General features: G+C 37.6%; 1 protein-coding gene across 3 annotated transcripts; it reads left to right on the top strand.

Moving 5' to 3' along the window:
• The first annotated feature begins 3,143 nt into the window (after positions 1–3,143).
• Positions 3,144–9,510, top strand: LOC149024267 (uncharacterized). Of its 3 annotated transcripts, XR_016171617.1 has the most exons (5): positions 3,144–3,924; positions 4,040–5,178; positions 7,351–8,011; positions 8,169–8,223; positions 8,790–9,510. XR_016171617.1 is itself a non-coding variant. In XM_089144581.1 (3 exons), the coding sequence occupies exon 2, from the start codon at positions 4,219–4,221 to the stop codon at positions 5,143–5,145; it is 927 nt and encodes a 308-aa protein (XP_089000707.1). In that variant the 5' UTR covers positions 3,144–3,924; positions 4,040–4,218; the 3' UTR covers positions 5,146–5,178; positions 7,351–9,510. The 3 variants fall into 3 exon arrangements, 2 of the variants coding, with proteins under 2 accessions (XP_089000707.1, XP_089000706.1); XM_089144581.1 differs by having other exon boundaries at positions 7,351–9,510; XM_089144580.1 differs by lacking the exons at positions 7,351–8,011; positions 8,169–8,223; positions 8,790–9,510 and having other exon boundaries at positions 4,040–7,341.
• The last annotated feature ends 992 nt before the right edge of the window (positions 9,511–10,502 follow it).

Genomic DNA, 10,502 nt, shown 5'->3' with positions numbered 1-10,502 from the left:
TATCTTGGGTTCTCCGATGGTAATTGGGTCCTGCATCCCTTGGGACAATCCATGGCTGGGGTTTAAGTCACCGTTTTCTCACATCACCATTGGTATAAGTATTGGCACATGTCACGGTAAAGCCTAGCCCAATGTGAGTCATCTACTCAGTTGTATCATGTCAAATCCGGATACTTCCCCTACGGCTATAACCAACTCGGTTCAGTGTCCTTCACATTAGAGTCAGGTATCCTATGGCTACAACCAACTCAGACTACAGACTTATCAACCCTATTGGTCATCATCGAACATCCTGAGAAATAAGGACAGATGAATAAGTATGAAACAAAGTAGATGAGCCTGTCATATGATCGGTTGCCCCATAGTCAATTACCCAGGAGGGATAAGTCAAATTGACATTGTGACAACCAAAAATACCTATGGGGATTTGTGGATCAACAGAGGGATCAATGACAGAGGCTATACTCATACTAGAAGTCAGTACTGGAGAAGATGAGTCAAGTCCAGACATCAATTGTCGAAGGTGTTGGAGGTCATTTGAGGAAAGAGGTGTTGGAGTACTTAGGGTGTTAAAACTGGCTTGATTTGCATGTGTTTGATTGTTGCCCTTGATTCCATTTCTACCTCCTCCATGGGAATTTGTTGGACTTCCATGCAACTTCCAACACTTGTCATTTGTATGACGCTCTTTTCCACAATACTCACACTTTATTGGAGGGCGAAAATTACTAGAACTAGATTTATTATTGCCATAACCAGCCACCAATGCAGATCTATCAGATGTTTGAGTGTGTACCATGGCTGTCCTTCAACTGTCAACGGTATCTACCATGGCATAGACTTGAGCCAGAGAAGGAAAAGGCTCTTTAGAAAGGATCTGTGCGCGAATTTGATCAACAACAACAACAACAACAACAACAATAAGCCTTTTCCCAACTAAATGGGGTCGGCTACATGGATTCTTGCCCTCCAATCAGTTCTGTTCAAGGCCATACTAAATACAAGGCCTAAGCTATACATATCCTTTCTCACCACTTCTCCTAAGGTTATCTTAGGTCTACCCCTAGCTCTTCTAGTTCCTTCAATATGGATTATATCACTTCTCCGAACAGGAGCATTTATAGGTCTCCGTTGAACGTCGCCGTGCCACCTCAAACGACTTTCTCTAAGCTTATCACTTATGGGAGCAACTCCCAGACCAACTCTAATATGATCGTTTCTTATCTTATCCATCCTAGTTTTGACACTCATCCATCTTAGCATTCTCATTTCTGCTACACTGAGTTTATCTACACTGTGCGCGAATTTGATCAAGTTCTATATTCAATCCTGCCAAAATATTATAAACTCTCTGTTTATATTCCCATTGTTGATAGGCAATAGCATCTTTAGCATTCTTCGGTGTAAACTTCCCATAGAAATCTAAAGTCTGGTAATATCCCCGAAGAATGTTATAGTACTGAGAAAGAGGAAGGTCTTTTTGCCGGAACTGATTGATTTTCCATCTAATTTCAAAGCACTGTGCATCATTGCCAATTCTGGAGTATGTATCTCTCTAGTAACTTTCCTAATAGTTGCCGCATCAGGAAGGAGGAGATAACTCTCTGCTATGCTAGATTCAATGGAGTTGATGAGAAAATTCATAACCAAGCATTCATATGTATACCACTTGGAAAGTTGCAGATCAGGTGTGGAAGGTTTTGTAGAAGTTCCATTAAGATGGTCAGTAAGACCATGAGCACCAACAGCAAGGGAAACTAAATAAGACCATCTAAGATAATTTGTCTCATTAAGTTTCACAATGGTTATCTAATGCGGAGAAAACTCACAATCCTGATGAATGGAAGATATGAGAGACTCTTCAGATGTACCAGATAAAGGAGATATGGGATCAGCCATCATTGCAAGGAGAAATTATTCAAAAAGTCCCTAAACTTTTTCAAAATTTACAAAAAAGTCCCTGTAATTGTTGCAAATTGCAAAAAAAATCCCTGAACTTTTTCAAAATTATGAAAAAGTCCATGAAATATTTTGAAAATTACTCCCACTAATTTATGTGAAAAGTATCTTCTCAGATTACCTTTAATTGGTATATTGTTGAATCAAAGTACATTAGGAAAGTTTTCAGGAAAAAATGGAGAGACACAACCAGTCCGCTTAAATACCAGACTTATTAGACAAATTTTCCTAGACATGCACTTAATCACCCAATATATATTTCTAGGATACCTAAAAGAAAACAAACATGTGAATAGCGACTTAAAAAAAAATTTCTACAGCACCTCTGTAGGATGAAAACAAAACCTGGCTCTGATACTATGTTGTAATGTGATGAATTGTTTCTTTAAAAGTATATTGTTCACAAGATCCCAATATGGTATTTATAGTTACAACCTAGTTAAGCCCTATACTAAGTAGGAAAATAAAATATAAAACAAATAGAAATAAAACTCTAAACTTATTAAGAAATATAATCATATTCTAATTAGGAAACCTTAGTATATGTTTTCAACAGGTACATTTTGCAAATTTGTAAATTTTAAAATATTAATAAAAAATCACATTTACAAGTTTACCCAATACTTATAATTTAGACGGTTGAACCTAAACATAATGATGTGGCAACCTTGCCAAAAAAAAATTCCAATAATTTCACCACCTAAGGTGGGCTGCAACGATCAACACCTCTTACTAAAGGCATCAATAAGTTCTACTCTCCTTAGTAGTATATGTAATGGTTATCCTTTCTTTTTTTTTTTCACTAATGAAAAATAAAATATCCATTAGACTAAATTAGACTACTAAACAAAGTGACATGTCATCTGGCTTGGACAATCCTAGAAAAAGAAACCACCCTTATAAATCTCCTTGTATCCCAAAAAATAAAAGGACCTTAAAGGGGATATGTTCGTAGTTGATTTGGCTTCAATGCTGCGAATGGTGAGATTCAAAGTGGCAGTTGAGATTCGATCTTGACCATTCATTTTTTTTTTTTTTTTTGTATTTTTTGATCTACAGTAACTTTAACACAAAAAAAAAACAAAAAAACAAAAAAAAAAAAAAGACAAAACGGGTGTGGTATTTGAATCCCATCAGTAGGCAGCTCACTACTGTACAATTAAATCTCGACCACCGCTTTAAAACCGTCATCAGTGCTGCGCATTAAGCAGCTAGGAAGTCTAGCCCGTTCGTGCTGAGTTTTCGTAGAAGGCCGTACGTTGGGTGTAAACTGTAAAATAGCTTTATGTATGTCTGTTTGATCATTTTATTTCTCAGGTTTTTATTTTTTCAAGGATTTCTTTAAGAGTCTCTACTACTCTGCTGTCTCCATTTGAGTGGCTCTTACTGAAATTTAATCTCTTAGATTCTATCTACCGACTCAAGCGGATTTATTTTGAGATATTGAGTTGCTTAATCGCCGGTAGCTGCAAATCTGTCTGCGAAATTTTCGTTAGCAATAGCTCCGTTAAAGGATCCCGCATTAACGCTACTGGTCTTCCTGTACGACTCGATTCTTGGTTAGGGTTTATGTGTCTCTTCGCATTCTGTGATCAATTTGCTGAAAATGCCGAAGATATAGTTCTTTGAGGATTGTTAGCATTTCCAGTAGCTCTCTTGTTGTCTTGGAATATTTTTCAAGAGCATCCGTAGCGAGATTATTGGAAGAAGATGAGGTTCTACCGTTCGTAAGGTTTTTGAGCTTGTACTGGTGTGTTTTTCGTGGATTTTATTCATGATATATCATTCTCGATGGAGTTTTTAGTGCTTTGGTGGACATACGTCTTCGCAGTTTGTTCAGCTGAGTAATTTAGGGAGATATTTATTAAAGAAGGACTCGAGATTGCTGCCAATTGCGGAGTAATGGAGTTGGTTTAGAGCTTCCTAGTGTTGTCTTAAATCTGTTATTGGTTCGGCCAAGATCAGGTACTTGTTTCAATTTTTCTGTGTTTTTTTTTTCTAATGTCTGTTCGACTATCTTTTCCAATAAAAGTTATGATGTTGACTGAAATTCGACATTCTGGTCTTTCCTCCTGTCTAGGGAATCGTAAAATCCGCAGTTACCCCGTTTTCATCCCCGGGAGAATCGCTGAAATTGTCGGATTTTTTGCCTTGGTGATCGATGAAATGTTGGATTGATACAGCTGGGTTGCTTTTTCTGAGAACACGTTCTTGCTGCGTTTCTTGAACTTGAGCTGCGGTTTAATTAGTAAGCATTGAATGGGGCTCCTTGGAAGTCCCTCAATGCTTGTTGCATTTCTCTTGATTCCGTGGTTGCTGGGACTTAGAGTTCAACCGTCTGGAACTTTATTTGACGAAGCAAGAGCCTTGGATTCCATTCTGCAAGACTATGCTTATAAAGCTTTTGTTCGGCCACGAACCGGAATCGCCTATGATGGAAGACCCCCTTCGAATTTATCTGGGATTGCGATTTCTGTAATGAGGCTCAGAAGCGGAAGCTTGAGGCGCAAAGGTGTTAGTAGCTACAAGGAATTTGCAATCCCAACTGGTGTTATCGTGCAACCTTATGTAAAGAGACTTGCTCTGGTTTACCAAAACCTGGGCAACTGGTCGACGGTTTACTATCCACTGTCTGGTTACGATTACATAGCTCCAGTTGTGGGTCTTCTTAGCTACAGCGCTTTCAATTTATCTGCAACCAATTTACTGGAATTGGATCTAAGAGCCTCTGGTCAGCCCATTTCTATCAGGTTCTCCGATGTAAAATCAATTGCAAGCAGTTCAACTGCAAGATGCGTGGCCTTTGATCTACATGGCACAATGAAATTCAGCAATATTTCTTCTGGGAATGTCTGTTCGACTGTAGAGCAAGGGCATTTTGCCATTGTGATCAAGTCTCTTGCGCCTTCTCCTGCACCTGTGCCTGTGCCACATCCACCTTTGCCTGCAAAGAAAGGTGAGAAGAACCTGATAACAAAGATTGTAGGGAGTATTTGGGGTGGGATCGGGGCCTTCACTCTGTTGTTGCTACTGGCATTGTTAGTTCGAAGACTCAAGCACCAGACAAGGATACAAGCAATGGAGAGGGCGTCGGAGGCGGGTGAATCGATGGATATGGCATCCATAGGCAATGTAAGAGTTCCTGTGGCGAGGCTAACCCGCACACAACCCTTACTGGAGACTTAATAAGCTTTAGGTTTTTGGCATTTTGTATACAAGGTACCTATACCCTTCTATTCATATTCAGTTCAAAGCTCTTAAACCCAATTCATCTGTTCAGAAGAATAATATATTCTTGTTTCATCCATTTGTCCAGAAATATACTTCTCTGATTCATTCTCAGCCTCTTAGGGAGATGGGTTTTGTATTTTGTATTCCGGTCATTCTTTTCTTCTTTGCTTTCCTTTCTCTTCCCCCATGGTTTTCTCTATTGCTGTATGTTGTTTGGTTTGTAATTCCTTTCCTGTGGGATTCATATAGTCAAATGTCAGAAACTTGGGAATTGTAATCTCACAGATAAGAGTTCATCAAAGTATTGTTGCATTGTATATTCTCTGATTGCACACCAAATTGAACAGCCGTTGGATCGTTTCAGCAGTTGAGAAATTTCCCACTTCCGTCAACCTAGAGAAATCAAGACAAATAGATAGACAAAACCATGAAACCTTCAATTTTAAAACCATGAATCCACCAATTTAACTGCCACAAGATGTTAGAATTGGATCTAACCAATTATAAAATGAAGGGTTTTCTTTCTCTTTTCTGTTGAAATTATAAAATGAACATTATAGTATGAAATACGTATGTGTTGACTTGAAGACTGGAAAATTGGAAGACTGACATGGTCAGACCAAAATTTGTGTAATAAGTAGAAATGGACCTAATCCAACTTACACTTGTCTATGGTTTGAGATTGGGATGTTTCTACGGGTAGAGGATAACACTACTCAGACATTCAAGGGTAGAGAATAAAACTAGTCTCACTTCTTTCTACCATATAATTAGCAAGGTGGTTTATCGAACACTGATAAGGTTGACCCTCCTAAAAGTGTGGTGAAGGGACATGAGGGCAGTGCTAACCAAATCAATGGGAGTATGTGATGGGACATCATTTGGAAAAACTAGGAGTCATTTCAAGGTGGGAATAGAGAATTAGATAGAATTCGACATGATGGACTCTAACTTGCTGTATCTGGGTCAGGTTGAATCCGATAGGGAGGATTTGGGTTGAGACATTTTACTTCAATGATTATTTGAGGAGGATGTACTTCTGGCACTGTGGTGGTAATGTAGAGAGAGTAAGATCAAGAATATATTGAGTATGAACCTCTATCCCTCCGCATTCCCCCCCCCCCCCCTTTGGAGTGCTAGGAAAATGACTATCTGAACACTTAGGCAGTGTTTGGTAACGTTCTTAGAAAATACTTCGGCATTTTTTCTAGTATTTGAGAACACAAGAATGGTTTAGAGGCATTTGATAAAACAGTTTGTTCTTCCATTCTTTAAGATTGAACCGGTATGAAAATTGGTCTGAAGAATGCCTTTTGTAGACATGTAAGACATGTTTTTACCAAAGAACAGAAACGAAACTTGTAAAAGTGGTCCCAATAAAGCCTCGTTTTTGCTATTCATGTAAAGAGCCAACAGCCTGGAGAAGCTTTGAAGCTCTGCAAATCTGGCATCTCTGCGACAGTGAGCTTCCAACGGCGGTGAATATCTCTCACTACATTCCGTGAAACTCTACTTCTTTGTTCACTACACCCCTCCTTCCCTCTCTTTTGTTCCTTCTCCTTCTCTATTACACACTCTGACTGACTGATCCCTATCTTGTGTTCCCTGTTGAGTGCAAATCTCTAGTCCTCTGCAAATCACGAGTGTTGTTTACTTCTATAACTCAGGTATCCTCCATTACTGACGTTTGCATGAGTGATTGTGGATTTCTTTTTGATATCCACAGTTAAATGTTTGTTTCTGGCTATTTGATCGTTCTTTTGTTTAGTTGATGAATTTTCTTTCATTATCTGTGAAATTTGTAGTTGATTTTCCATGTGCAGACCAATGTAAATGTAGGAGCTCAGATTGAACACTGAGGAGTGAAGTCAATATCTAGTTATTTTCTGGTTCATTTTCTTCTCTAAAATCTTCTTGTAAAGATTTTTTTCCTTGCTATGAATCCATTCAACTGATGCATCCATACTTTCATTTATTTCTGTTTCCTGTCATTTGCATGTTCAACGAACTTTGCCTGTAGTCATATTTAAGGTTAACATTTAACAACCATTTCTATAGTTACAATTATTTCTACTCTTTGGACTGACCTTCTGCTCTTGAGTTAAATTAAGTTGCTTTCTGCTATAAATTCACTGAATATGATGTTTTCTTTTCTGCAAGGTTTCAGAACTAGATTTGTTTCTACAATTTGGGACTCTTGGATTTTCAACAATGGAAGGCATTGCTTTTACTTTGAGAGACAGGATAGCCAGCCCTAATATTGGTTATTTAATCCTGGCTTGTTTCTCTTCTAGTTTATCTGATAACTTATTAGGAAGGAAAAAAACAAATTTTCTAAGGAGCACTATTGTTTTGAGAATGATGACCACTTTGTGCTCCTCCAATTTGGAGGAAGCTTGCTGTCACCCACCACTATATTTTCTAATATCACGATATGCCCCAACTCAAGCAGCCACACCATCATTTCAACTTGGTTTTCAAATACTCGTTTACTTGTCCAATTTCTATTGATGCTTCTTATGCTTTCAAAAACTTTGGGACAGGAGATGCATCCCATAATTTAATTTCCTAATTTAATGTCTATTGATCTTTATCTCCAGAACATTCCTGCTAAATGATCTGTCAGTGGGTTCTACTTTTTGGCCTTGTTTTGCCATGTTCTTATATATGACTAACTTGGGGTTTGGATTGGATGGCAATACTATTTTAAGTGAAGTAGGGCAGCCTGTTCAGCAACCCATCTCTTTTGAGAATGATTTAAAGTGGTTCAGAGATGGGATTGAGAAACTGTTGGTTAGAAGAGGACATTCCTTTTCCATGGGTACAGTTTCGTCATCCTATTTTGTTTATCAATTATTGTTTCAGATTGATTGTATTCAGCAGGTCATTAATTCAGTTATTTCAAGTTCTCAACATGCCTAGGTCACCTTATTGTGCCTAAATTTGTCTGTTCTGATTTTCTGTGTTTTTGTTTACAGCTACGACTTGAACAGTTCCAAGGAAGAAAGAGATTCCATAAAAGCTGAAAAAGAGGTAACATTTCAATTTCATTTTGTTAGGCCTTCATTTAGGGTAGATGTTTGTCAGCAAACTTTGCTAAACACATGTTGTCTATGTAAATTATATGGGTTGAGAAGTTGTTTTCTCCTAATAAATTTTGATACATACTTAAGGTTATGGGTTAATTCTGATTTTGTTAATGTTGTGATACTGTTGATGTTTTATATTCTTTTGGAAGTTTTACAAGGGAAGGTAGGCTGTTGTATCCTTTAATTGGTAGCTCTTGTAACCATCCTGTTTGGCATTTTTGTCTTTGATGTGTTTATTGTAAGCAGTTTGTCTGGAGGATTTATATCCAGAATTAAGATGTTTATATTTTGGGTTTGAAGCTATAAAACTTCATTTTTTTAATTAAATAAACTATCATGAGCGCATAAGTTTGAGTTGGTGAGGTCAATCTGGAGTTAATGGCTTCCCAACTTATATGTTTATGATTTAAATTTAGGTTTGAGGACAGATGTGGGAATCTTTAACTGGAAGCTTTGTATGGAATAATTTGAGTGGTACTCACTGACTTTCTATTTTTTCCACGGATATAGGGACTGATGAATGTCTTGAAACACATGGAAGCTGTTGGCAGATTCCTCCCCTCCCGGCTTCGTTCTTCTGTCTCTCTTTGTGAAGGCAATTTCTCACACTTCAATAACCCTAAAGGTATGTTTTTGTTGACTAAATTTCTCCTCTTCCTCCTTCATTCTTTCTTTAACTGGAAAATGCATTTGGTGAATTTGCCAACCCTTAATGTTGATATCCACAAATGGACTTACAGTCAGATGTGTAAGACGAGCTCAAGAAAAAAAAATTTGAGCTTGCCGGTGGACTGAACTTTTTCCCTCTTCTATTTTGCCAAGAAGCACATTGATGACTATGCTGTCAGCCGGATTGGTTGGTCTTTTCACAAGAGAAAATATGCCTGCAATTGTGCCCTCACTCATTGTAGATCTTCTTGTCCATTTCTCTGATGAATTGCATTTTATGTTAGGGATGTATTATTTTTGTTGATCAACTGAGTCCTGGAAGTGAATGTTTTCCTTTCTATGAATAAAGAGAAAACCAAGAGAAAATTTTGAGTTTTTGCTGTTTGTTTCCAGCTCTTTTGATTATGGTGACTTACCTAAAGATTTAAAACATGGTAATGTTAATTTGGATTTCACATTGGATTAAAATGGGTAATGAACCGATGAAATAAATTCTAGTAAGTTGCTTAGCCAGTAAGCTTCAAGGTTGGTTGTCCCCCCCCCCCCCCCCCCCCCACAAAAAAAAAAAAAAAAAAAAAAAAAAAAAAAAAAGAAGAAGAAGAAGAAAAAAGAAGGGGAAAAAAAGAAAAGAAAAACTCACATCCATGTTCTGACAAAGGAACTGATTCGAGTTCCAACTAAATGTTAAGCTATTTCTGGACTCTCTGGGAGGGTGATTTGTTGGAGTTCTAACTTTGCCATTTTGTTGTGCCTTAGTGGTTGGGACTTGGGACTTATCTGTAGAGCAATAAAGATCAATTTTTTGGAATGGGTAAAGTACAACAGAGAGGTAGGCAGTAGTTAAACATACTTTCAAGCTTGGTGTCAGAAGTGGACTCAGATGGCTGTGCTGGCTTTAGTTGTATGAATGCAGTTGTGCTTTTACAATCATTTGTGGTTGTGTCTATTCTGTTCTGTTGGTCCAGGATTAATTTCATTTTATGTAAGTTCTTGTGTTGTTTTTCAGTTAATCTTTCTTGTCCTTCGTTTCCATCAACTTTTGTTGATTATTTAAGGGCCTGTTTGGTTACATGAGTCTGGAGATTTCAAATATCTAGAGATTTCAAATCTATGGAGTCATAATTCATAAAATTAACTGTTTGGTTAACCTGAATCTGTGGATTCATCCTAAAAAACTGTTTGGTCAACGTGATTTTTGTGAATGTGCAAATGTTTAGCGCTTTTATAGTAAGGGTGAAATCCAGAGAGACCCTTTTACCCATAAATCACCCTCGTACCCATAAATCTACAGATTCATGTTTTTGTGTAAAAACATGAATCCCTAGATTTCATGAATCTGGGGATTTTCACAACTAAACGGGTATAAATCTCGCATTCATGAATCCAGATATTTCAAATCTCTGGATTCATGTAACCAAATAGGCCCCAAGTACATATGCTAATTCTAGATAGTTTTCATTATGTGTGAGTAGTTGGATGCTTTTATTTGTAGTGTTTCTTACTGTAATCTTGATACTCTTCCGTAATTCAGGCGATCAGATTTCTGCAGGTGTT

The sequence above is a fragment of the Hakea prostrata genome, chromosome 2 (genome assembly GCF_041222555.1).
Source record: "Hakea prostrata isolate BN-2017 chromosome 2, UWA_Hpros_2, whole genome shotgun sequence".
Taxonomy (NCBI): domain Eukaryota; kingdom Viridiplantae; phylum Streptophyta; class Magnoliopsida; order Proteales; family Proteaceae; genus Hakea; species Hakea prostrata.
This window is presented reverse-complemented; position numbering and strand designations above follow the sequence as displayed.